This window comes from Pelodiscus sinensis, chromosome 13 (assembly GCF_049634645.1).
Source record: "Pelodiscus sinensis isolate JC-2024 chromosome 13, ASM4963464v1, whole genome shotgun sequence".
NCBI lineage: Eukaryota > Metazoa > Chordata > Testudines > Trionychidae > Pelodiscus > Pelodiscus sinensis.
The window spans coordinates 45,662,941-45,690,457 of record NC_134723.1 but is presented as its reverse complement, the minus strand read 5'-3'; the positions used below and the strand labels follow the sequence as shown (position 1 = coordinate 45,690,457).

The 27,517-nt window shown below is 50.1% G+C and overlaps 1 protein-coding gene across 9 annotated transcripts in view; it reads right to left on the bottom strand.

The window, feature by feature from the left end:
- MBNL3 (muscleblind like splicing regulator 3) overlaps positions 1-25,427 on the bottom strand; it is a 126,373-nt gene extending 100,946 nt beyond the window's left edge. For 2 of the 9 annotated variants that reach the window (XM_075941146.1, XM_075941150.1), the window contains exon 1: positions 25,211-25,422. Coding sequence is in view for 1 of the 9 variants with exons in the window: in XM_075941148.1 (XP_075797263.1) it covers positions 25,211-25,264 (54 nt within the window). In the remaining 8 variants the exon portion in view is untranslated. Of the gene's footprint in view, positions 1-482; positions 508-1,030; positions 1,496-25,210 lie in introns of those variants that run through there. The other 7 variants (XR_012906964.1, XR_012906963.1, XM_075941148.1 and 4 more) reach the window with 7 other exon arrangements.
- Positions 25,428-27,517: the final 2,090 nt, after the last annotated feature.

Genomic DNA, 27,517 nt, shown 5'->3' with positions numbered 1-27,517 from the left:
GACAAAAGCGCACCGTAGAGCCCGGGATCAGCCAGGGACGCCCCCGCTGGCCCTGGGCTCCATGCGGCGCTGCCGCTTTGAAACGCCACATTCAGCATGCAGACACTTTGAAGTACCCCCTGCTGCTTTGAAATGCCCCCCCACCCCACTCCCACCCTTCCTCCCGCCCGGCCTCTTTCTGATAGAGGCAGCTAGGAGGAGGCAAACGCTGTCGACTAGTCCTTCAGATCCCTAGGCGCGGCAAAGCACCAGTACCCAGTACCAAAGAGATTCAACGTCCGCACAGTCACACGGGTTGGCAATGCCACCTGGAGCGTGGCAAGCGCCAGCTAGACCAGCTCGCTCTAACACAGTCATAACACCACACATACTTGGCATTCCACAGAATCCAGGAGGGCAATTTCCCCGAACAATCTGCAACCTCTTCATTAAAACACTGATCAATTAAACACATAGCTCGCATGAGCAATTCATATACAAACCTGACCAGTGGATGAGCCTGGAGAGACGTTAAAGGCAAAGGTGGGAATATTCCGTAGGAGCCTGTCGGCCAGTCCCTGCCACTAACGGGTAGACCGGGTTCTCTCCCTAGCCAAACGCAGTCCCACCCTACGTGTTTAGTAGCTTTCAGGAACTGGGAATGTCTCTGCTTTTGTGGGTTCATGGGGATTCCAGTTCCAACAGGATAGCCCACCGGAAATAAGGAAAGGCTGCAAAAGTAAGGAAAGCCAACTGGACGAAGGACTCTGCCTGGCATCCGTTAACTCCCAGACAGTCAAAGAGAGGCTCAAGGTGCTTTACCGAGCGGGGACGGAGCAGCCCGTGAAGTGGTAGTGAACCAGCTGGAGATTTGATTGGCACCAAAGGGAGAGAGGGGATAGCTTCCGGGGAGTATCACAGTGCAGGAGAGGGTAAATTGTCATAGCTCTATTAAATCACCCCAGCTGAGAATCTGCCCCAGGGACGAAAATGCTACTCGACCTGAGAAGAGAGGCAGGATCAAGCCGTGAAATGAAAACACAAACCCGACCTCCCAGAAGAAGGCAGCCCTCCGAAGGGTAAGGAACAAAAGGAACGGAGCGAAGTTATGTCTACAGGGCTCACAGAGAGCAGGAAGCAAGCTGTTCCAGGCATCGGATTCAGGAAGAAGACAGCTGGCACCTGACACAGTGAGCCTTTAGCGCTGCTATTTGACCCCAGACCGTGCACGGTCGGAGGAGGGGCCGGACGGGGTGTCTGCAGAAGACGGGCTGGCAAGGCACGTCCCCTTATGTTCGGCGCCAGAACTCAGAGTCCTTGGACGTGGGCAGGGATGTGAGCCGAGGTGACAGCAAGGAGGTCTGAGGCAGTCAAGATGGCCGCCTGCACAGGGAACAGCCCGGCTGGCCAGCACAGATAGGGGAGGCTAGGAGATGGTTAATACAGGAGCCAGGACAGAAGCTCAGATGAGGGAATTTCAGGGAACAGAAGCAACTGAACAGCTAACGGCGAGCGCCTCCACTGCTTTCCCCGTTATTTCATCCCTAGCTGGGGGGGAAGGACGGCACCCCAACATCCTCACGCCTCACTCAGGCTGGGAACGGGACTGCCCTGGGGTGGGACATGCCTCATCCCACCCCGGCTTGAAGGATACCAGCCCAGGAGTTAATTAGGGATGCTCAAAAGCAGTTAATTAGGGAACCGTTACAAATCCTAGTGGTTCCACGCTGCGGGCTCTGCAGTATAAAGCTTGTACTGTGGAGCGCACACGGCAGCCGGCTCCTTGGGGCGGGGCCGGCAGCCAGTACGTGCTGGGAGCCAGCTCCCAGCCCTGTTCCTGGGGAGCTGGCTGTGCCATGGGCTCCGCAGTACCGGCTCCCACCGACGGCTCTCAGGGTGTCGGCTGCCGTCCCATGCTGCTGATACAGATGCAGCAGTGTGGGGTGGCAGACAGCTTTCTGGGAACTGGTGCATGCTCGGAGTTGGTTCTTTCTTCAACCTAAGGGATTATCGAGGGTTATGATGCAACAGCACCCAGGGAAAGAATCCCCCTTTGGTGCAGGCGGGAGGGACACCAGAGGCCAGAAGCAGAAAGGAACAGAGACAAATATCAGCCGTTCAAGAGGCAGGGACGGTGAGTCACCTGGAGAAGAATAAGGGACCCACGTTCTCACTTTGTCCATACTGTAATCTTTGCCTTCCTTGGGGCCTTGGCCATGCCTAGAAAAATCACGTCCTTTATTTGGACTGTGGCTGAACGCGCCGTAGGGCAAGCGGGTGTCTCCGCAGCAGTGACATGCACAAGAGTGACAAAAAGTCCCTCTTGAAATAGCCTTAGTCACTGCTTGCATCTTGCATTCCCTCCCTCTAAGCAGCCCCCGTTGGAAACGGAGACGCTGCCTGGCACAACCACGTGGTTGCTCTCCGAAGTCGGGCAATTGTTTTTCCTTTGAGAGAGATGGGGATGGGAACAGCCACCTCCCAACCCATTCCCAGTCCTTCATATTAACCCAAAGCGGCGCTCTCCGTTTGAACCTTATGCCCAAGAGAGAGTCTCAATTTAAAAAATGAATAATGACCCTGCAGACAAGCGCTAGAGCTGCGAGTGGTTCCCAACCTTTCCCAACATGCACCGGGCCCCTTTTCAAACTGTTAAAATTTTACAGACCACCTTCCCACCTCCCTCTCCCCCCATGGGAGGCCTTCCACTACGGACCATTAACCCAATGAACGCTGAACTCTCGGAAAACGTTCCACAATGATGTTGCTGTTACTATTACAAACCCGCCGGCACAGACATTGCTAACTAAACATCTTCATGGTCCCAAAAAGTCATACAACAACATCAGCATCATGCTTATTTGGGCATAAGTTTTTGTGGGTAAAAACTATGTCTGACAAAAACGTCCACAGTAGTGCAATATAATCTAATCTACATAGAATCATACAACACTAGAACTGGAAGGGACCTCGAGAGGTCGAGTCCAGTCCCCTGCCCTCACGGCAGGACCCAGCACCATCTACACCAGCATTTCTTAAAGTGTTTTCCGTGGCACACTGGCAGTCAGAGATATGCCAAGGAGAGAAGAGAATAATTCAAAATGGCTGCCTCCTTTTTTTTTTTCCTTAACAAAAAAATCCCTGGTGTTCCCCATAAAAAAAAATTGTTTGGTGTTCCTCAGTCTTAAAAAGTTTAAGAAACACTGGTCTAAACGATCTCTGATAGAAGTCTAGCTAACCTGCTCTTAAACATAGAATCATAGAATAATAGGACTGGAAGGGACCTCGAGAGGTCATCGAGTCCAGCCCCCCGCCCTCAAGGCAGGATCAAGCTCCGTCTACACCATCCCTGAAAGATGTCTATCTAACCTGTTCTTAAATATCTCCAGAGAGGGAGATTCCACCACCTCCCTTGGCAATTTATTCCAATATTTGACCACCCTGACAGTTAGGAATTTTTTCCTAATGTCCAATCTAAACCTCCCCTGCTGCACTTTAAGCCCATTACTCCTTGTCCTGTCCTCAGAAACCAAGAGGAACAAATTTTCTCCTTCCTCCTTGTGACACCCTTTTAGATATTTGAAAACCGCTATCATGTCCCCCCTTAACATGTACTGGTTTTTACCCACAAATGATTATGCCCACATAAATCTGTTAGGGTATGTCTACACAGCAGATGGCAACTGGAGTCAAAGCCTGCAAATCTGATTCCCACAGCGAATCCCGTTGACCTCTAGGAGCTATCTGCATAAGGGCTGCAAAATCAGAGCCGAGCACGGTAACTTGTGAGAGACCGGCTGCCCGAGGAGTGATGTCAGGGCACTGTTGGGGGGGATACGGACCCTGAGCTGCTGTGCAGGTCTCCTCCTCGTTCCCTCCAGCTACCTGGAGAACAGCCCTGCTGTTATCAGACAAAAACTAACACACAGAGGCCTGATTATAAAGGACACAGATCATATGATGGCTGGGCACAAACATCACACACGGGAGCTCTGCCAACACGCCAGGAAAGCTCAGCAAGGAGGACCCAGCACCCCAAGATTGGAAACAGGGACACTCAGAGCCCTGGAAACTCTCGAGGTGAATGACGTGTCCCTGGAGCCATTCACAATCCATATGGATGTTTGATATTGTAACAAGAACGGGAACAAGGAGATAGCATCCCTGCAGCTAAAGAGAAGCATGTTTGTTTCTGAACAATTCCTCCAGTATATTAAGCACAATTCATTCTTATGCAAAGACAGCCCTGAACCGCTGCCAAGGTCAGGGAGACCTTGCTTTATCTGCAGCAGAAGGGGCAGTTGCACAAGTTTTAACTTGCATGCGTTACATTTTTTCCTTGCATTTTCTCGGTTTCTGTTTTCCTCACCACTAACGCCCTTGCATCTTGCTGTCGGGAGCCAGATTATTCGATCTATCCTGGGCTGTCACGAGTGTCAGCCCAAAATCTTGATGTATGGCCAAAAAGTCCAGCGAACATTTTTCTCAGTGTGTTGAATAAGGAAGAGAGCAAAGACAATAATAAAAACAGCAGAGCAATTTGCAAAGGAAACGTTCTCTACAAATACTGCTAGCGTGATCCACCATAAAGCCAGACTTCCATAAGCATTCGGCCTACTCGTGCACAAGGACCTTTGCCCTAACCTCTGAAGAGGTGGGGTAGATTCTAATAGCTGGGCATGCAAATATTAGGTGCATGTGATTGTAATGAGGAACAGGTTAAAACAAACAAAAGGAAGTATTTCTTCACAGTCAACCTGTGGAACTCCTTGCCGGAGGCTGTTGTGAAGGGCAGGACTTTAACAGGGTTCCAAAAAGAGCTAGTTAAATTCATAGAAGTTAAACCCATCAATGGCTATTAGCCAGGATGCGTAGGAATGGTGTCCCTAGCCTCTGTTTGACAGAAGCTGGGAATGGGTGACGGAGGAGGGATCACTTGATGGTTCCCTGTTTTGTTCATTCCCTCTGGGACACCTGGCATTGGTCACTGTCACAGGACACTGGGCTAGATGCACCTTTGGTCTGACCCAGTGTGGCCGTTCCGATGTTCTTATGTAAATGCAAGTGCTGGGTTGTACCACCTGTGCGTGCAGATCGTAGTGTGCCCACAAGTATGTGCCTTTGCAAACCCAGACCGGCCAGGGGTCTGACATCTGCTGTTCTTTTCAAGGTGCAGGCCTTGCAATCATGGCCCGATGTGGGGTGTAAAATGGCTGCATTCCTGCGCCCTGGGACAGCGCCGCCGCCAGGGCGATATAATCTGCCCCCTGTAGAATCCAGCGGCTGACAAGGGCCAGGAAATGAACATTTAGTGCTTGCACAGCATCCTCCGCCCGCGACTCTCACCGCGTTTCACAAACATTACGGAACCAAAACCTTCCTGGGGCGACTGCCAGGGAGTTCCAGTTTCCCTGCTCTCCTCACAAATGGGGAAGTGGAGGTGAAGTAATAGAACACGAGAGTCCACAGCAGAGCTGGGAACAGAAGCCAGAGTTCACCCTCACCACACCCTGCTCTGTCCAGCCAATCGCTGCGTCTCTGCCTCTGTCCTCTTCTTCTAATAGCCACCATCACGCTGGAAAGCCAGGCCAGGCCTGGCTCCCCCAGCCGCGTGTCAGTCCAAAGGAAGGAGCCGACACTGTGAAACCAGACAGGGCATCCACTCACCTTCGGAGCATCCAAAATTTTTGACTACGGGGACTGCCTCACGTTCGGGACACAATCCTGTGAAGTGCTAAGTCTGCCCCCCTCTCTCTGACCCGTTTGGCACCTGAGGTCATCCAGCACCTCCCAGCTCTGACGGTCCCTTGCTACCGTATCCGTCTGGTGCCTGGGGGAGCCTTGGCAGATATAAATGCTTTCCTAAAAGGGGCTGGCGGGCGGGGAAGGGCAGGGTGTAAAATAGCTCCCCGGGAGACACGGAGGAGGAAAGGGCAGTGGAGACACATTTTAATCGCCTTTCTTCCGGTGGGGGGGTCGCTCATCTTCACCACCCAATGAGCCGGCCATGGAGCAGCCAGAAAAGCACACGCTGGCTGGCAGCCTCAGGCTCTGGTTTCTCCAAGGAGGAGGAAGGCTGGTCTTACAGTTTAGGCCCAAGAACAGCACTTCCCAGATCTGGGCCTGATTCCTTGCTCCATCTCAAACGCTGTGTGAGAGGCCTGGGGTAAACCACACAGTTGATCACCTCCTCTACTCCCTGCCTGTCACGAGGGTTAATACCATATTCACTTCTTCCCACCCTTTGCGTACGTCTATGCTGGACCTCAGCAGCTCCAGGAAACATGCTCACGACAGCTCACTAACAACAGAAGTATGGCTGGAGCTGTGAGAGTAACTAAGCCAAGTACGACCCTGCTTGAAATCTAGGGTGTGCATTTGCTGCTTGCACTGCTGCGGGCTGCACAGCAGTTTTCAGGTTGACCAGAGTAGCATGTCTATCCATGCTGGAAATTACAGCTCTAGATCCAGAACACAGACAGATCTAGAGTCTATTTGGATTGCAAACTCTTGGGCCATGTCTTCACTCCTGGGAAGATCGATGCTGCTGTGATCGATCTTCTGGAGTTTGATTTAGAAGGTCTTTACTAGACCCGCCAAATTGAACGCAGAGGGCACCCTACTCCCTCATCAGCAGCCAGTACTCCTGCTTCTGTGAGGAGTAAGGGAAGCCAACAGGAGCATTTGCTTCCATCAGCTTCCCGCTGAAGGGACAGTGAGGAAACTCAAATTAAGACACATCAACTCCAGTTCCGTAATTAACACAGCTGTAGTTGCAGATCTTGATTCAACCTTCCCCTTTAGTGTAGACCGGGCCTTAGGAGAAAGGACTGTTTTACTAGGAGTCCATGCAACGGGGCCCTGATCCCTACTGGACCCCACACACTACTGTATACAAATCATCACTGAAATGGAAAATAAAAATATTACTTTTACTGCATTCATCCCAGGCCATACTGGAGCCTTATTGGAAGGTTAGGCACTCAGCTGAAGAGATGTTGCAGGTACAGTTGTGACCCTATGTCCCCATATTTTTATGGAAATGTGTCTGAATATGAATATGCATAAGTCAATTATGCTTTATGCAAAATGGGGCAAGTAACGTATCAAGAGCTTGTGATTCCCTACATGTGTATATTCTATTTGTGTGCATGTCTCCTTCTGTGTGAAGTAAAACATACAAAATGTAAACCTGCTTATTACTAGGTCGTCTAGTGAAAGCCATTTGGGTACTTAAGGAACTTAATGGCCCAGCGCTCAAGACAACGATCCGTGAGTGGTTTTGTTTTTCCCATAAGCCCAAACTGTGGTTGGTCCTACAGAGACAGGTGACATGGTTACCTGGTGCTGGAATCCATCCGGAATTTGGTGTTTCACCACAGGGATGGGGGGAAATAGGACAAAGACTCTCTGCCCTGAGAAAATTCTCTTTACGGGAGGATGAGCAAATAATAATTGTCTTCAGCTGGCTTCTGAAACTGCTCCTCTCCACAAGAGGACACATGAAGAGACTTGGAAACAAAGAACAGTAACGAGGGGAGAAGCTGTTAGACCTAGTTCAGAAAAAAGATCAGTTCTGTCTTGTGCAGAATCGTACATGAAATAAGAACTAGGGGGAGATAGTTTGTAACAGCTTCTCATGTATTAGGCATGTTTTGTTTTATTTTTGCTTAGTAACTTACTTTGATCGGTCTGTTTTCACTTGCAACCACTTAAACCCTACGTTTTATACTTAGTAAAAACACTTTTGTGTATCATTAAACCCAGTGTAAATAACTGTTACCGGGGGTGGAAGGGAACAGCTGTGCGTCTCTCTCTTTCATTGATAAAGAGAGAAAACTTTATGAGCTTGCTCTGTGTACAATTTTTAAATGGAGTAAGATGGATTTATTGGGGAGGGGTTGGTCCTTATCTAGGGCTGCGCTCCTGGGTGCGGTCAAGTCGCTGTAACTGAGCGCTCTCAGAGCTGAGCTGTTATCAATGCCTGGTTACACTGTTGGGGAGCTGTTACCCCAACTCTGTGTCTTGGCTGGGGGAGATCAGAGCTTCTGGCCCTGCAAGACAAGAGGATGGGGTGCACCGGAGGGCACGCAGGTGAGCTCAGTGGTATGATCAGTGCAATGGGTGACAGCTGCAAGGGGATTGCTGTGAGTATCTGAACACTTGTGGATTTGGGGATCTAAAGAAAGACAGCATCATCTACTAGCAAAACCTGTCTCACTGAATGTACTGTGTCTTTGTTAAAATGAAACTGACTATAAGGATTTATAAGGGAGAGTGGCGGGAGAAGGGGTAATTAACTACATTTTACTTTTTAGGGCCGGGGTGGGAAAGTGTCCGCAGGTTGGATCCAGCCCACCAAGCCGGCTAGTCTGTCCTGCAGCCGCCCTGCCACTCTCCAGCCCAATACAAAGTCTCCTCCCACCGCCAGGAGCGCACGACACCTAGAGGGAACCACCAGCTGTTCAAAATAGCTGGTGGTTCTCTCTAGCCACCAGGGAACAGGAGGCAAAGACTTCACGTGCTCCCCCGCCCCCAGAACAATCAAGGTCAGTGGGTGGGGGAGCACGGGAAGTCTCCTGGTCCCATCTCCTTTTGCGAGAGGCCCTGCCCCTTCCAGGATGGCCAGGACTACTTCAGAAATGTGTCAAGTGGCCCCACTTCCAAAATGATTGCCCGCCGCTGTTCTAGGGGATCCGAAGTTTCAACTCTAGCTCTTGTCACAACTGAAAATGAGTTTAGGGACTAAAATGAGAGCTGGAGCCCTTTGTTCTCAGCAGTCTCATGGCGGAGAGGCCCAGAGCGAGGGGCTACTACCACAGCATCTGCGCTATTTCGTAAGTATAAAAACCACAAACCGCTTGGTGTGAACTGCCCTGGCAACCAGCACTACTGAACGAGCGGGAATGCTTGAACTTAAAGACCGCCGCTGCACCAGCTCTATCCATCCACCCCATCTCACCCCCTCAATGCCTTTCATCGGACAAACCGCACTGAGGACTTATGGGGCATACCTGAAGAGACGGGGCTGCACCGATCGTATCTTTTCCCTAAATAGAAGCAGTCTCTGGAAGGATTTAAAATGAGAATTTCATAGTCAATAGATGCCATGGGCCACTACAACAGAGAAACAGCAGAGATTAATTTGGACCAATCCAGTCCAGGGTAATTTTTCCCACTTAGACTAGGACTGAAGTTTGACCCTTGGAGCTGCCAGAGCAATTTGTCCCTTCCCCCATCCTCATATATTTTGTTGAATTTTTGTTTTCACAGACACGTCATTTTTCTGGTGTGCAGGGGTGGGCTTTTTGTTTGTTTACACATCCTGGACATTTTTTGCAAAAAAAAAAAAAAAAAAGATGTTGAAAAAAAGTTTTGATGGAAAATTCCGTTTTGATGGAAAATTCAGTTTTATGGCCTGACACGTGTAAGAAATACCTGATACGGACCAGCATTTAGAGAGCACTCCCACTCCCAGATACGAAAGCACTTCACAAAGGTGGGCACGTATGGTGTCAATCGGTACAATGGGATGCCTGGGGCAGCCGAGAGCAGTTTTTCACCTTTCTGTGCCTGGATTTCTCCACGCACAGAACAAGGGTGAGCCAGAGCTCCTTAGCAAAGCCCTTCGGCAAGCTAACGAGAGGTTCTGGGTAAGAATGAAGACCCAGCAGAAATGTCGTCTTCACAGCTTTGCTTTCTGTGCTGAAGCTTTTCCTTTTCTATTCTCCTGGTTCTCGTGAGGCGCCTTCTTTGACACGGACCAGCAGCCGCCCTGGCATGAGACGGGCAGCAGAGGGACACGGGCGCAAAGCAAACAGAGGCACATTTTTGGAAGTGGTCTGAGGCGTGAAAGCCTGCGCAGGGCAGGGCTTCTAGTCTGCGTGCCGTGAAAGGCCCGCAACAGAGCTGACGGCCTGTTTGTCTTCGTGGCGGGCAGGGACTGACAGAAAGCCAGAGCTTTGGTCGGAAATGCCCCCTTTTAGAGGTGGAAGACCAAGCCTGACGCGAAAGACTTTGGTTCAAAAAGCCAGGAACTTCAGGAGGGTGGGGGGGGGGGGGGGGGGGGGGGGGGGGGAGTCTTTCTAGCACGAGCAGCGCACCGAGAGCTGCGCGGGCGAACAACAGAAAAGCCAGTAGAGGCTACAGTGCTTGGGAGGACGTGGGGGTAACAGCAATGAAGGCTGAGAGGGCTCTGAATTCACAAGCGAAGCCAGAGATTCCAGTCCGTGTCCAACTGTGAAAGCAGGGCCACACGCCACCCCCCCGCCGGCAGTTCTCCTTAAATCCTCTTTCCTTTGGGTGGGCGGAAGCTATTCTCCACCCTTTCCCCCTTCTAACCAGGCCCGGCCTACAGACGTCAAGCCTCTTTCCAGCTTCGTCCACAGAGCCGTCACATCTAGGATGCTGTAACAGAAAAATCTTACTTAACGCTTTTGGCTGGATTCCACAGTCTACTTGGTCTAGACCTGACCCCGTTCTTCCACTGCGAGCTTAATCCTGTGCTTGAGGGCGGAGAGCACACATGGGGACCCCGGCGCAGGCCTGTCAAAGCTCACTCGGCTTCAGCTGCCAGAGCTCCCAGGCTCTCGTTTGATCACACTGTACAAACACAGTCTGTTGACTAAAGGCTGGCGTACAGAAAGAGGGGGAGGGACTATCCTGTGGACATTTTTCTCACCGCTGCATCTGGGACAGAAAAAGCAAACAAGAATTTTCACTTGAGATCCTCTGAGGTAAATTCCTGCCACCACGCACAGGTAACGGGACACCAAACTCCACTGAACAGTCAGGAGTCTCCCATCCACGGTGGCTGAAAGCATGCCTCGCATTGTTCCAACTGCCCCAAAAGGTTATTCAGTCTCCACTTTGGAGCCAGGATGTCAGCGCAGCACCTGACCCGACCACAAAGGACGATGTGACTAGCGACCGCGGTAACGCCTTATGAGGCTTCAAACACCTCAGACCTGGATTCCTACGACATCTCTTCCTCTGGCCTCAACCTGCGCACGATTCGTTCGCAATGCAGCTGTGGCAATTACTCTCCTCCCTCGTGACTGTTGCCACAAGCTTTCTTCTTGGCCTCCCTCCCGTGGCATGCTCTTCTCGATCACATCATCAGGCACTGCTTATCTTCACTGTCAAGGCCTTCCCAGGGTACCCCACCTACCTACCAAATACCATTCGGTAGCGTGATGCCACCCTTGTTACATTTTCAAACAAGCACCTTCATCCACGCTGCCCAGAAGGGTCGGGAAGAGTTCCCACAAACTTCCGCGGAGCTGCCTCTCTGTCCTACCAAACCCTCCTTCAAACTCCTTAGTTGTCAACAGTGCGGCCAACAGTATGCGAAACCACTGTCCGGCACACAGACCAATATCCCTCACTGTTTCCTTGTACTCCTCGGGCTGGTTGGCTCCATCTTGCCTCACACTTACATTGTAAACTCCTTGGGGCAGAGACCATCTTGTTCTGTGTTTGTACAGTGCCTAGCACCATGCGGATTGGCCCTTGACTGGGACTCCTGGGCACTGTGATCATATAATACAAAAGCAGTGGAATTATCAACGAACCACCGAGTTATCTATCTAACCAGTGAGACGTCATTTGCTCTGGTTCTGAGAAGACAGGATAGCTGATAAACTTCCACACAATAATAATATATGGCAAGAAGCCAAGCACTTCTCAGACCTAGTTCTCACTAATGATTACCGGGAAAGGGAGGGAGGGACTAAAATCTGCATTACTAAGTAAACTGTACATAGGAGCACAGTTCCCGCTAAGGTGAGCGGCTGCATAGCCACACACGCAAAATTCTCCCGCTGCCCACCTCCTCTGGAGAGCCTCACAGCACCACTCTGGTGGCTGCTCCGGTGGGCGGGGGTGGCTGAGATGGCGTGGTGAGGGAGCTGCTGGGGTCGGGGCAGGAGACTGCTCCAGTGGCCGTGGCTGCCACGTGGGCTGGGGCTAGGAACAGGACCAGCCGAGAACGGAACATGCTGCATGGCCAGGGGAGGGGGGGTTCTGCTCCAGCAGCCGGGAACGTGTATTTTAATATCGTGGGTGCCACGGTGGCACTCATCCGAACCAGCACACATGACCTCAATATTGGTGCACAAGCCAAAACTCACTCTGCTCACAGTTGGAAAATCTTAAGAGGGACACTGCATAGGAGCGCCATGCGATGAACTCTTTCAGTATCTGTTACAGAGCTGCATTTTTCAGATCAGCTCTTTCTTAAAATATGCATAATCTTAAAAAAAGAGAATGTAGGTACGTGACAGAGGAACCGGGCAGTGCGGGATGAAGTGCCCACCGAACCAAATAGAATTTTCACTGCGCTTCGGTTCAGAGCCTCTATGTGTTCAATCAATCCTTTAAACCAGCTTTTGCTTGGTATTTTGGAAGGTTAAAAGATAAGACAAAGGCCACATCCTCAACAGAGGCAAATCAACGTAGTTCCATCAAGTCAATAGTGCCCTACCTACTCAGGCCAGCTGTGACGCTGACCCAAATGGGGTTTTAAAAGTACTTCTCGTACCCTTTTCATCAGGAAAATAGCGTCACATAGCATGGCACCATCCCTGCTGCAAAGTTACAAAGGGGCATTAATAAACAGAGACCTGCAAATCCGCGGATATCTGCTTTGTATCCACGGATATCTCTGGCTCATTTTTGCAAGGACGGGTGCGGATATGACCTTTTGTATCCGCGCAGGGCTCTATTTAATAAAGAGACGAAGTGTAAGATGAGAGCGTCCCTCTGACGTGGCGCTAGTCAGGGATCCCTATAAGATGCAATTTTTATATGGGAACACAGACACGGCGTCAAAGCCCAATTAAATGAGTGCTAAAAAACACCAGGAAAGATCATTCCTTTGGTTAAAAGAATAAAAGAGAGCTGAATCACACCTGAAATTCAATAAAAAGCGCTAATCTAAAGCCACAAAGATATGTTCAAATTAAGGCCTTGATTTAGGAAAGTACTTAAGCCTGTACCAAAATCCTTTGCCTTCAGTGAGATTTAGGCATATGCTTATGGGTTTTCATGAAGGAGGACCTCCGGCAGCCATGTTTCCCTTATAAGAGTGATCAAAACCAGGGGTTAATGATGTAGCGTACTTCATTCTATGCCACACACCAAGGGTTTAGTTACTATTAAAGTCGAAGTCCTTATTTGTAATCAAGTTTCTTTGGCTGTCTGGATTTATGAGCTCTAACACAGGGAGGTGGAGTGGGGGATGTTTATTTTCTTACATAAAGAATCTGTCCCGACCAAACGATCACAGCCTGCCCTCTGCCTAACCCTGACAAACATAAAGCCCTCTCCCGCTTCACTTCTGCAAGGCTGCGATTAGGAGATTCGGGTCATGATCAAGCAGATTTCATGGTTTAATTCTCCTCTGCGTTTTCAGCTCTCTTCCTGGATGCCTGGCCCTCCCGCCTACATCTACATGAACGACAACAAAGCAAACCGTTCCCATTGAGAACGGGTCCTTGCCTGTGGAAAACGAGCCGCATTCCAGCGAGCATGCGCCCCGCGGAAGGGGTCTGATGTTCCCCAAACACAGCCATCCGCCCCACACGTTACCACTACACACAGAATCCTTCATTCCTGCTCTCTCAAGCAGCAAGAATCCCAAGGTCAGGCCACCAGCCAGCCCCCTTCATTACTGCATCCGGGCTGGTGGAGCCTTATTTCTCAGCTGGTATTTCAGCTGGAAAGCTGCTCTGTGCCAGCGAACCTGTTAAAGACGCCAGCAAGCCTCCGTAGCAGCCCTTCGCTCAAGGGACTTGCTTTCTGAAATCACTCGCCTGAGATTTGGTTTGGAGAAATCTAAGAAAAGTCACAGTTTTACATGGGCTTCACATACTCACGTCCTGATGACAAACCAAGGGCCTGAGCCAACATGTTAATAATCGGTTTGCTTAGAAAGGGCTGATCCCTTACTATGGATACATTCATTTATTACCGTTACGGATTTATAGTCGCACCATTTACTTGGTTGATGCTTTCTAAAAAATGAGGACAGCGTGTGCTCGGGGGGGCTCACAATCTAAAAACAGGTCCAGGAATGGGAACAACATCGACACATATTAACACAGCTCTACATTAGAAAGGGAAAGTGCCCAGCTAAGAGAGTTTACACATTCCAAATAGATATCCTTATTACGGTACAAAACTACCAGTAACACTTCTCTGAACATTTCATGTACTTTTACTATTTACGATATTCAGTGTCTGCATTCTATCCCAGTCTCGCTTGTCTTTACCAGCAGTGTCATTAGCTAAGACTCAGACACTGCTTCAGGTTGAACTTCTCTAGTCTGGCATCCTCAGGATCTAACAGGGCCAAACCAGGGAATTTGCCAAACCACGGGAGGTCGGTATTGTCTAGCAGCATTACCAACACTTCCAAGAGCCCAGTAAACAGTGGAAGACATTTAGGGGGAAAATTAGTGCTAAATAACAGCACAGAGCACTGAGAGTCAGGGCTGCAAACAAACTCTATGGGACTGCAGGAAACTTGGCCACACCCATGATCAGTGGACATCTGGCAAACTCAAATCATGCCGGACCACGGATGTTGCTGGACCAGAGAGTGTCACACTAGAAACTTTCAATCTCTACGACATCCCTATCACCAACACCACAGGGGAACTTTTGTTCTTGGTGCTCTGAAGTTTTTTAAATTTCATTCTGGGTCCTCTCTTTTCCTTCAGGAGCATTTGCCGCGTGACTTTCTAAAAACAGCTCCTCATCAAAATGTGTATCCATCAAGCTGGACAGCTGCCAGAGCCACCAACATCTCTCTAAACAAACTGGAAACCCCTGCCATAGATTGCTAGCCCAGCCCCAAGCGCATGGCCATTCTGTAACACACGCTGGTGTCAAAAACTCATTTCACTCGTGACTGAAATCAGATGGTAAGTTCAGCTCACGAGGGGTGAAAGTTGAGAATCGAATGAACTCCCTTCTCTACATTTGTAATGGACAGGGGGGATGCTGACCAGCACCCGTGACTAAGGGGTTAAACTCAGGCAGGAAGCAAAGTTGTTGGCCAGGGGCCAGGAGAACCAATCGAGATAGAGGGATGAAATCTGAATTGGATATAGATCCTTGCCTGCTTTCTTTGTGTGGGAGAGATAAACCAGGAGTTGAAAGACACAGAGGCTGTGTCTATACTGGCATCAATTTCTGGAACTGCTTAAAACGGAATACTATTCCATTTTCAGTTTTTCCGGAAAAGGAGCGTCTACATTGGCAGGCTGCTTTTCCGGAAAAGCCCTTTTTCCGGAAAAGCATCTGTGGCCAATGTAGACGCGCTTTTCCGGAAAAGACTACTGGGCTGTCTACACTGGCCCTTTTCCGGAACAGTGTTCCGGAATAAGGACTTATGCCCGAGCGGGAGCAGAATAGTTTTTCCGGAAAAGCAGCTGATTTTGTACAGTAGAGCGTCGTTGCTTTTCCGGAAATTCAAGGGCCAGTGTAGACAGCTCGCAGCTTATTCCGGAAAAGCGGCTGATTTTCTGGAATAAGTTGCCCAGTGTAGACACAGCCAGAATGATGCAAGCTCAGGCAGGAATACCATGTCTCCAAGGAATTTGGGGCATGGGAGTGGACTGAACAAAGAGAAAATTGGAAGTAAAAGGAAAAGTGAATCTAGTCGTGTTTTCTTTATTTTGTGGTTTGGTTTGAATAGCTCTGTGTGAGTCTGTGCCTCCCCTCCCCATTTACCATCTAGCACTGCGCCCAGAGACTTTTCCCTGTGTTTTAATTTGTTCTCCTTAGTTGCTCTGTAACAGCCAGAAATCAAGTAGGCTTTATCAAGTTTATCTTTTGTTTTGTAATAAAAAGATTATTTTAAGGTGATGATTTGATTCGTGTGTCCTAGAAGGTCGGTCTGTGTGTATCGGCATGCCTGAGATTGAGAGATTAGCTACTAGAGACTGCAGCTTGTTTTGCAGTTGAAAACGATTCCCAGTATACCTTCCCATGCTCGCTGTTACGCTGTGTGATAGCACTGCATACCCCAAGTGAGGGTCTCCATTCTTCAGTGCATGCATCTGGGTGGATTGCCACCTCAAGGCAGACCCCTAAGGAATCCAAGAGGCTTCCCACGGCCAGGGCTGACTGCTTGCGTGCTACACATTCAGGAACAGGGAAAGCAAAGTCAGGCAAACACATCAATCTGGAAGCCTGTAACACCGGGCCGTGTGGATGATCGCTTGCGACAGACAAACGGTGGAGCTGATTCAATAATGCAAACTCAGTCCCACCGCTACTAAGCTGTCCGTTGTATGGGTTTCAAATGCACGCTCATTGCCGATAACAAGGTATTTGACCTTCTTTCAGCAGCAGCTTACAGCTACATTAAGCTCCGCTCATATTCATCGATAAGTTACTACCCTTGTGGCATTGTTTGATCATTTCTAATTTAAAAATACAGCAGCTTCCAAGGAGCGGAACCCCATCAATACAGCCTGATCCTTCGGCAGGTGGCAGGCCACGAACTGAGCCCTCTATCTGAGGCGGTTTCTAAATCCCCTGGTTTCTGCATTTCACAGCGGCACGGAGCTCTGTTTCTATCTGATGCAGGAAGTCAGGACGCGAGTCAATTCCAAACCCCGGTGCGGGGCTGAGTTTACAAATGCCAGTGTCTCCTTAGCAGCACACACTGGTTGCTTTTCAGCTGCAATCTGACGACACAGCACTGGACAACCAGCAAAGTAGTCAATTAGTAGACACACCCAAGATCACTCTGGGCTTCTCTGTGGATGTCAGGGTCCTTTTACAGGCGTAACTTTCCAACCCTCACGTGGCACAGAACTGATGATGTGCTGCTACTTAACAGCATCTATTTATCTAATATCTTTGCAGCTATTGCCCGTGGACTCCAAAGGGCAAATTTTAAATGATGCACGACAGCTTTGTAGTCAATTCTCCACTCTGCAATGCAGGCGAGGGCCGGGCTGGAGGACCTACCGCCCAAGGCAGGCCCTGCAGGGATGGAGCATGGGACTTTGTCTACAGAAGGGCAGAGTCGAGGGGGCTGTCTGAGAGATGGGGTGTAGGACTCATTAGGAATGTTTCGATGGATGCATTTTTCCATCACAGATGCCAATTTGTCAAAACCAAAACTGTTTACATGAAAGAGCCGATTTTGATTGTTTTTTTCCTCACTGTGGAAAGTATCTGGACAAAAACCAAAATGAAACTGTTTCATTTTTCAGATCCAAATATTTTTATTTGAAATTTAAGTTAATTTATAGGGATTTTTTTTTAAATATAAAGGTGGGAGGAGAGGGGCGGGGGGGAACCTGGATTTTTTTTTCTTTCAGATTTTTGTTCATGAAAGTTTTAGAGATTTCAACATTTCATCCCAGTTCAAGAGGGAAAAAAATTCAAAACCTCAAAAATTCTCTTAGGATGAGAGAACTGGTCTATGTGCCCAGCCGCAAGAGGGCGCTCTACCCAAGGGCCCTCTCCCTCCTCTCCACCAGCATATTCTGAACCCTGTGGACAGAGATTCTGCAGAAGTAGATGAGGCTTGAATAGTAATGGTACAGAGCAATGTTCCCTCTAATCGTTTCCATCCGTTCCCATCCATGTGCAGAATAAATTTTTATGTGCTCTGGTGCAATGTGTGAATGTGCACCACCACTAGAAACAAAACCTAGCTGTGGGCTCTCTGCAAATCAACTGGGCGGCATTTGAATCTCTCCTGTGCAGATTACAAGGAACACTGGTACAGAGCTAGCTTCACAAGACTGTGCCAGACCGGCAGAGGCAGAACTGGACCAGGTAGCTGCATACCATACAGTCCCATAGACTCTGGGACTGTATCAGGCAGGCAGAGAAGAGCCAGCCAATGCCTGCCCTGACACTACCTGGACCTTTAAGTGAGCTGTTAGGTGGGTAGAGGATGCTGTGTGATGAAGCTGTGGGCAGAAATTAATCAGACAATTAACATCTGGGAGTGTGAGAAAACTTTTTCTGAAATATTTTATGAGAGGAATATTTTATGGCTAATATGCAAAAATTCTACTTTTTTATTTACATTTTAGAAGTTGATCATTCTCACCAGAACCCCAAATGCCCTTGGGTCACGCAGGTAAGAAGTTGGAATTTGAACAAAAGGCTCCACCAGGTCTTTGGAAATATCGTGTCATGTGATCAGTGCAACATGAAAAACTATTCAAGTCCGTTAAAAATCGGGGCCTCTCCTTTGTGATGGTACCTTTTGAGAAAAGTCCTCCAAGCTCATTACACAGTCCAAACCTGACTGGAGAGAGCTCTTGCGCTCTCGCTCTCAGAGTCGAGTGTCCCAGGGAGACCTCCACCAAAGTGAGGGTACGACACCATTTTTGGTTGAACATATTTTGAGAGCGAGATAAATTAAAGCTCTCATGTTATGTTCTCCACCTGCCCGAGGAGGGTTCTCGGTCAATAAATCTTGGACATTTTCTCTCTCGGCATTCCAAGCTTTATTGCTACTTTAATGACCAGCCCATCAAGGGATCAGAAAAACAGCCAAGGGACAACCGGAGCTTTGCTTGGTGAGACCGCAGAGTTTGGTCCATCATTGTTTAAGCCTCTGCACTTTGATAGCATCTTCCACATGTCACAAATATTAATGAAGTAAGTCCCATGAACCAAGGCGGTATGATCCTCATGGCACTTTCCCAACATCTCTCAGGGAGTCCCAAGCAAAGCCAAGTCTGGAAAGCCCCTGGGTGTGATTTAAAAGGCTTTTTAAATAAAAAATATTCAGCTTTCTGCCATTTAAAAAATGCCAGCGTAGCCCTGACCCTCTAAAAGCACAAATACAGGCTTCACCGTCCAAATTCAAGTCAGTGGCTGCATTGCAGAGACTCTGAAATGTAAGAAACATGTTGTACTTGGTGTCAGATTTATTGCTGCCTTGCAGAATAAAGCCAAACATCTTTATATGGAAAAACACTGCTGCCTTTGACCCAAACAGATTGGGAACAGGAAGTAAAAACAAATTACCCAGCTGCGGCCTCACCGAGTTACGAGCCAGAGCGGAGAAACCAGCATTTCCTGTCATTGCTTGTCACAGTTCATGACTGCCCCGACTGTTTTGCATGCTGTTTTCTTAAGGCCTGATCCTCACTGAAAGCAATAGGAATTTGATGTTCACGTCCATAAGAGGGGGTTCAAGTAAATCCAAGTCACTCGAGAGAAACGGGCCAAACTGGGAGGCTTCCATCCTACAGCAAGAATGGTGCAACTTTCACAGAGCTAGACGCTCAGCTGGGACAAACTGAGGCAACTCCACCGGCTTCCAGGCAGCTATGCTAACTTACAGCGGCCGAGAATCCAGGGCTTTCTGTAAGGACACCAGCCTTGCCAAACCCAGGCATTTAAAATCATCAGCGTGGCCTCAGCTAGTCATGGAATTGACTTAAAAACCATGAACTTTGTTTTAAAAAAAATAACTCGGGAGTCCTTTTCTTTGCCATTTGAGCTTTATGTTCATGTTTTCAAGCTGTCTTTTTTTTTTTTTTTTGGACGCAACTACAAAGTTTTCTTTTTTCTCACCCAGTTTGACACCAGGAGCTTTCAGACAAACACCCAGACGGACCACAAAACTTGCAACAAACGTGGGTTGTACCCACAAAAGCTCAGGATACCCTCTACATGTTTTGTTAGTCTTTAAGGTGCTGCTAGCCGATCTGCTGTTTTTTAAGTTTTTCCAGTTGCAGACTAACTCGGCATTTGAACAAAAATGAAGCGGACTAGCCACATTGTGAGTGTCTTTTGCAAAAGACCCTCCCTGAATGCCAAATAAACTGGCTTCATACGCTCACTCGAACAAACGTTGGCTCTGCCCCAAGAGCTGCCACACAAAACCGAAGCCTTTTAAATTCAACATTTTAATTAAAATCCTGCTTTCGCACAGGCTTCCACGACTGTTTTATTAGTGCGAGCAGATAGAACCGACACGATTTTAAAAGATTAAGCACCAGGTAGTAAAATGCTTCACCACTTAAGAGCCAGGTTTTCTGGCGTTGAAAGAAGAAATGAGTGAGCCAGGTTCTGGTTTTGCAATGCCAACTGAGCGCGACCATATTTATGATGAGAGTAGAAACTCACCTTACACTTTTAATCCTTTTCTGGGTTTCTCACTAGCTTGTATAAAGCCAGGCAGAGCGTGCATGAGGGCGTATAAATATATATTCCACACGATCTCTGACTTTCATAAGAGCATGTGCTTTATACAGTAATTAGCACACCACGAGTAGCACACATGAATGTTCTCTCCTCACACACGGTAATTTCAACTCCTACCTCGTATTCTTCTAACTCTGCCACCTTCTCTTTCCTACAAACTGCTTTGGCTAAGGAGCTGCATTGTGAGAAAGGAAACCTTCTTTGCACTCATGCTACCGGCGCATGACATTCCCACCGCTCCCCCAAGCAGTTCTGAAATCCAAGCGTACCGCGCGGAGAAAAGAACAATAAATGGGAGGCTGCAAAAGCAGCCGAGTCAGTCAGAAGTGCCGCCAAAAATCCAAGCTTTTACTCATAAAGGGCCCTCCCTTAGGAAGGCTGCCAATCAAGCCCCGATCACGAGGCTGTTTTCAGAGACTGAATAGAGTTCTTATTGACACAGCTTATGTCTGCCGCATGCGGCCCCTCTGCAAGGCTTTCAAGAGCAGATCGGATTACACAGGCGCATTCTCCCCGATTTTATGCGTTCAGAAGCCCTTCGACATAAAACACCATCCCCTAAAGACTAGTTTTTCCGCTGCGTATCCCTGTGCGCGCTCTTTCAAAAGCACACGGCCAGATTCTGCCACTCTTACTCAAGCAGAGTGGAGCCTTACTCAGGAAGATGTCCCGTTTAAATGGAGGGCGCTAACTATGCGGTACTACTCAAGGTGAGAGCAGAAGAATCAGACCTGCGCAACGTCCTTCACAACAAGCTGGGGGGGGGGGGGGGGCGAAAATATTTGCAGACACTAGTCTCGTCTCACCTCTCTTCTGAGTGTGAAAGCACAGGCCCTGACGAGCGTTTAACCCAGAAAAACAAGAGCGGGTGGCCCTTTTGAACAAACAACCGCTGCACTGCCGCAATGTATCGGACGCCAATTAGATACTAATTCAGAAAAGCACCTGAGCACACGGAAGCAAAGGAGCTGAGTGTGTGTCTAAGCTAGCCCCTGATTCAGAGGTTATGCTGGCAAGAGGGCTGTCAAAGAGACAGGGGTATGCCTTGGCTGGTAGCGTACAGCACGTGTATTAAAAAGAGAGAAAGAAAACCTTAGCGAATGTTATCAACAAGCCATGCAAGCTGCAGGAGCTATTTGTTTCCTTGTCAGGTAAGAGAATAATTACTGAAGCATTATAGAATTTCTCTCAGTGTAATTTTACTTATGGAAAGCACGTAAGCAAATCAAGAGGGAGTTGAGCTCGGGAGCATCTACATGACTAAGGACAAAAACATACTTTCCAAAAAAACAGGATACCCGCCCCCTTCTACGCTTATTTTCTTGCTCAGACATTTAGGGTGTGTTCTGAAATGTTCTTATGCTTTGCTGGAACAAATTTTTGGCTGAAGGGGGACGGAGGGTTGGATGTGGGGAGATGGAGGTCAGATCTACAGGAGGCAGCTACTCTACTGTTCTGGACTTGGTTTTCAGAACAACGAATAGTCTAGCAGCACCTTAAAGACGAACAAAACATGCAGATGGTATCACAAGCGTTCGTGGGTACAACCCACTTGTTCAGAGGACTGGAGTATTAAAGGCCAGATCCAAGAATAAATAAGGGAAGGTGCCTTTCTTTATTTATTCTTGGATCTGGACTTCTAATACTCCAGTCCTCTGAACAAGTGGGTTGTACCCACGAAAGCTCATGGTACCATCTACATGTTTTGTTAGTCTTTAAAGCGCTGCTAGATGATTTGTTGTCTTTTAAGTGTTTCCAGTTACAGACTCACTCGGCTACCCCCTGAAGCTTTTGGTTTTCGGAGCGAGGAATAGAGCCTCTATTCATTCCTCTCGTGTAAATCCAGATGTCTAGGCAAATCCTGCTTTGGAGCACACAACTGCCCTTTCAGCGGGTAGTGTAGAATTCCTAACACTGCTCAGTTTCCACGTGTGACTCTGAATGCCATCAGCAAAGCGATGGTGCAAAGACAGCGTCTGCTCCCAGCGTGAGTCACACAACTGTTGGCCCCCACGGCTCAAGCTAATTTTTACTCCTGCTAGAACTAGAGGGGAATTAACTGGATTGTTGTTCTGCCTCGGGCATCACCCGCCCATGTCGTCCACCAAATTCTGGCAATGGAGTCGCTATGACTGGTCCTTGTGACAAAGGCGGGGAGGGAGGGAAACAGCTTGATTTTCAGATCCCTGCCCAAGTCTGACAGGCTGGCGCCAAGAAAATCATCCTGTACCTTGCAAATGGAGAAAAACTGATCAGAGAAAGAATGAACCTGGAACCTCACAATGCCATGGTGTGATGGTAACCCCATCTCCCTACTTCCTAAAGCACCAGGCACCGGCAGAACCTCACTGAAGATCGCTCCCCGGTCTCCCTGTTCTTCAGGCTCTGCGCTCCCTGTATCAACTGGCCCAGCAGCAGGCTGAGGGAATATAGCTGCAGGGCGAGGGGCCAGGAGAGCAACCAACACTGCTGCAGCCCTCTGCTCATGGGAAGGGAGAGAGGAGGGATAAGAACAAGGACCCACCTTCTCCCAGGGCCTCATGGCTCTGTACTCACTGCCCTTGACTGGGATGAATGCACCAGGAAGCACGGAAGGGAGGAATCGATAAACCCGAGCGGCATCCTCCTCGACTTTTAGATCAGTTCAGGGCCCTGTTTAAAATGTTCTCATAGGCTCTGAAGTCAGGAGCCGGACTTCACAGCTGCTCACCCTGCAATAACGCAGGCAGACGTACGCCATGGCCTAAGCAGCTCTGGAACCATCCCTCCTTGACTGGGCAAAGCGTTTTCAAACGGCACGTAATACGACTGCCACGGGTCCTGTATCGGAGCGATACAATCACCCGGCAAACGTGCGCCAACCTGCCCGACCGCGTGGACTTTCACCCGCCAGGAAGAGGCTGCGCATCTGACATTTCCGCGCGTGGGTGCCTGTGACTCTAAGATTCCTGCGGCACACTCAACCAGCAGAGCCAGCAAGTGTTCTGGCAAACTAATTCCCTTCCCCTTGGATACGGAGACAAGTTTGGAGGTAGCTTCCTGCCGTCCTTGAGCTCCTCGGGCCCAGTGTCTGCAGGAGCAGGACTTGAGCCCCCATTTGTAACCACGCCAGCCGTGCTCAGGCCTGAAGCGTGCCACTGAAAGAACCACGCAAACTCCAAAGTGGACAGACACGTACTACCTGAACAGTGAGTATTCAAAGGGCGGAAAACCCCAACTCGACCTCAGGGAAGCTGCCTTATGGAAACTTAACTGCATTGGCTCTGCCACGGCATAATCCCAGCAGAACCTGGCTTGATTTAGGCCACTCCAACTCTGTCACTTGATCACTTTAATAGGGCATAGGCTATTCCCTCACTCTAATTACAGGGTCACATTACATGTCCAACAAGTGCTGTCATTTAATCTGGTCCCAAAGTTTCTGACCCCATCGTGCTGCTCACGTCCAGCTCTCTCTGTGTGGATAGGCGAAAACCTGCAGAACGACTAAGACCATTTCAGGACCAGGCAGCAAAAAGTATTTCCTTGCCATCAAACAGAATTTCCTGGAACTGGCCACCAAACCGATTTCACTGTCTGGTTTTACGCAAATCCACAAGTCGTGGCACAGGGCCGTTCGAACGCTTGTCAGCGTAAACCACGCGGCAGTGTTGTGGTGCTCATAGGGTGCCACGCATTCACCCCACGCTTTACCCACGCAGATCTTGACCCTGCATTGTATTTAGTGGGGTTACTTAAATGAGAAAGGATTCCATCCAAGAGTGAGGGGTGCAGTTTCAGACCCCCAAAGCGAGCCAAGTTCACTATCCCGGTGCCAGGGGGTCCTCATTACGCAGCTGGAATTTTGCCATTCAACATTTTAAACATGAAACTACCTGACACCTAGCGTTGCTGCGAAGAGAAACGCTCCCTTCCCTGTAGAACCGTGCTGTCCAGCACGCTAGCCACGTGTGGCTGTGTGCCCGGATGAGCGTGACTAGTCAGCTCACAAAACTATTTACATTTTCAGAATACTGTGACTAGTTTGCTACCGCAGCTGCTGCTGGTATCCCACGGCTGTCGACTAACTCTGCATCCGGGGCCGATTTAACGCGAACAGGCCGTTTACATGTCCTTCTGGTGTTGTTTTATCGTCACCTGACATCTATGGGGAATATTCTTCCTGGAGCACAGGCTCCATGGAGCCAGAGCGCCTGAGTGATTCAGCAAAGAGGAGGAACCGGGAGAAGGCACCGCCTCCTGACAACTGTCAGACCAGCAGGGAGAAAATGTGCAAATGGGAGAAGTCGTGTCATGGCTGCACGCTTGCAGAAATGCGTAGACTGGCCTTCCGGGGGGGGGGGGGGGGAAGGGGGTGCTACCTGCAGATAGGAAAAAAACAGCGACTCTAGAGGCTTCCTGCTTCCAACTCTGCCCAGATCCAGTGATGCAGACCCCCCCCCCCCGAAGAGCCAACTTCAACTTCGCCGGCTGGGGCTTCTTTGTTTCTAGGCAGACTCCAGTGCGGTGGCACGACTGGCCAAATGCGCATGTCCTGCTTGGAGCCCCCCCAGAAATCAATCCATCGCTCTCCCCCTAGCCCCGACTCCTGGAGTCACACCGGGGGCCGCCCCACAATTCGCACCCGTTTGGCAGAAATCAAGCGGGGGAGGAGGGGGGGAAGAACAGGCCGGGGCATTTTCCAGACTCTCCCCGCCGGGAGCCCTTTCCAAAGCGCGCCTGCCCCCCGACCAGAGCCTGCCCCCGACCAGAGCCTGCCCTGCCGGGTTAGTGCCGGCCCCCGGGGCGCAGCCAGGGCGCGGGCGCGTCCCCCCCCCCCAAGGAATCCCCAGGAGCCGAGGCCGCGCCCGGCACTAGGGCTGCCCGGCGGAGCGAGGCGATGCGCCCAGGGCGCACGGACGGTGCCTCTCCGCGCTCCCCACGGCGCGCCGCCTGCCCAGCCCGGAGCGCTCGGGGGCAGCGCAGCGCAGCGCAGCGCACCCGGCGGGGCGCACAAAGGCTGCTCCCGGCCCCGCACCCGCCCCGGCCTTACCTGGCGCTTCTCCGCCGACAGCTCGACCCAGGCGCGGAGGGCCCGGCGCTGCATGCCAGGGGGCCGGGGCAGAAGCCGAAGCGGCGCAAAGCGAGCTCCTAGCAGGGGCGCAGGCTGGGTGCCGCCATCTTACAGCCCGGGCTTCCCCGACTCGCCGCCGCAGCGAGCGCCCCGCGCCAGCCCGCCCCCCGCGCCGTGCGAGCAGCTCTGGGGTGGGGCGCGGCGCGCCGGAGCCCGGCGGGGCGGGACGGGGCGGGACGCGCCTCCCCTCCGGCCAGCCAGCAGCCGCCCCGCTCGCCCAGTGCGGCGCTGGACGCAGACGGCGAGCCCCCCTGGCCGCCAGTCGGGGGGCTGGACCCCCCCCCCCGCAACACGATGGGGGCACCCCCGGGAGAGCCACTGCGGGGGTAACACGCGAGTCAGCAAGATGAGCCCCCCCCAAAAAATAACCTTCCCTTGAATTGCAGGGAGAGTCACCCCCACCCAGAGGTGAGAGTAAGGGGGTGCCCCCAGTGCGCCCTCGGGCAAGAGCTGGCTGAGCCGTGGCAAAAGCCGGCAAGAGCTAGCGGGCAGGGCCCAGTTGCCATAGGACGGTGCCTGTGGGGAAGGTAACTTCCCTTCACCCCTTCCCCGACTCCTCCTGCATTCAGTCCCCTTCTGGAGAAAGCTCCGTCACCACACGCCCTCCAGTAGGCGCAAAGGCACCCAACCCCGAGAGGGCACTGGCTGCCCTCCCTACCTGAGCCCCTGGGGCTACCCCACATGCCTGACAGAGTTAGCCGCAGCTTTGAGATCCCCACACCTCTATCCAAACAGGGCCCACGAGGCGACCGCTTGCTTTTGCCAGCCCCAGAAGATTGGAACAAGTGTGGGGGTTTAATGCTTCATTGTCTCTTTAAGACTTCTCAGGAACTTCTCCTTGCTCCCATATCGACTGTACTCCCCCACTCGGGTGTTTTCCTCAAGCATGCAGGACACACGGAGATATGTGCCTATTAAAAACAGTTTATTTCCACTGTAAACAGTGGTGCAAACACATTCGTCCCGTCTGACTGGAGGGACGTAGGATCCAGACACAGTGAAATTCTTTCCCCGGGTGCACATACGGCACCCAGGACACGATAGGGCCCTCTGAATACGCTTCTCCTCCGTGTTGTGCCAGGGTGTGAAGTTCTGGCATGCAGCCGTCCCACGGTCTGAACGCTGCCATGGTTGTTTGGATTCCTAGTCTGCTATAAGAATTGCATTCTAGCTCCCAACGGGAGGAGGCAGCTACAATACGAAACAGAGAGAGAGAGCAAACCTTAAATCCATAGACCGTATGCTGCCTACTGCAAACGAGAAGCTCATCGTTAGATGTTAGGAAGCCCTAGTTCTTACTGAGACTCTCTAAAGACCAGGCCCTGAATCTCATGTTTTTAAATGTTTTTTTTATTAGCTTTGTCGTGTTGACAGGCAACTCCTGGGGTGACCAGTGAATGCTGACTTCTGGATCCCTGCCTGGACTGAGCTTTTAAAACAGCATTTTATTTAAAAAGCCTCATTAGAGATTAACCTCTGGAACAGCTGACTGTGGGATGTGGTGGATTCTCCATCTCTAACCAGTTTAAAAGCAGGTTGGGTGTTTTTTGAGAAGATCTGCTCTGGGAATTACTGTGGGGAAGTTCTATGGCCTATGGTACACAAGGTCAGCCTGGCTGAAAGTGAATAAGGAAAAGTGATTTCCTTGCTCCCATCCCCCCAGAATGAAAGGTCACCCAATGAAATAAATAAGGAGCAGGTTTAAGACAAACAAAAGGAAGTTTTTCTTCACGCAGCGCACAGTCAACCTGTGGAACTCCTCGCCAGAGGATGTTGTGAAGGCCAGAACTTTAACAGGGTTCAAAGAAAGAACTAGATAAATTTATGGAGGTTAGGTCCATCAATGGCTATTAGCCAGGATGGGTAGGAATGGCTTCCTTAGCTTCTGTTTGACAGAGGCTAGAAACGGATGACAGGAGAGGGATCACTTGATTGCCTATTCTGTTCATTGCCTCTGGGGCACCTGGCATTTGCCACTGTAGGCAGACAGGATACTGGGCTAGATGGACTTTTGGTTTCATACATTAGGGTTATTATGTTCTTAAGATCCCTTCTGGTCTTGGAATGTGTGCATGGATTCAAGAAAATGTGGCATTTAGACTCACAACTTGTTTGTTGTTTTGCCAAAGGCTTAAAGAGTGGAAACAGGGTGTGTGACTGATGCATGCCTCGTGTACTCTGGGGTAAGAAAGCACTAGTTTTCATTTTAAAATATTCTCATAGAGA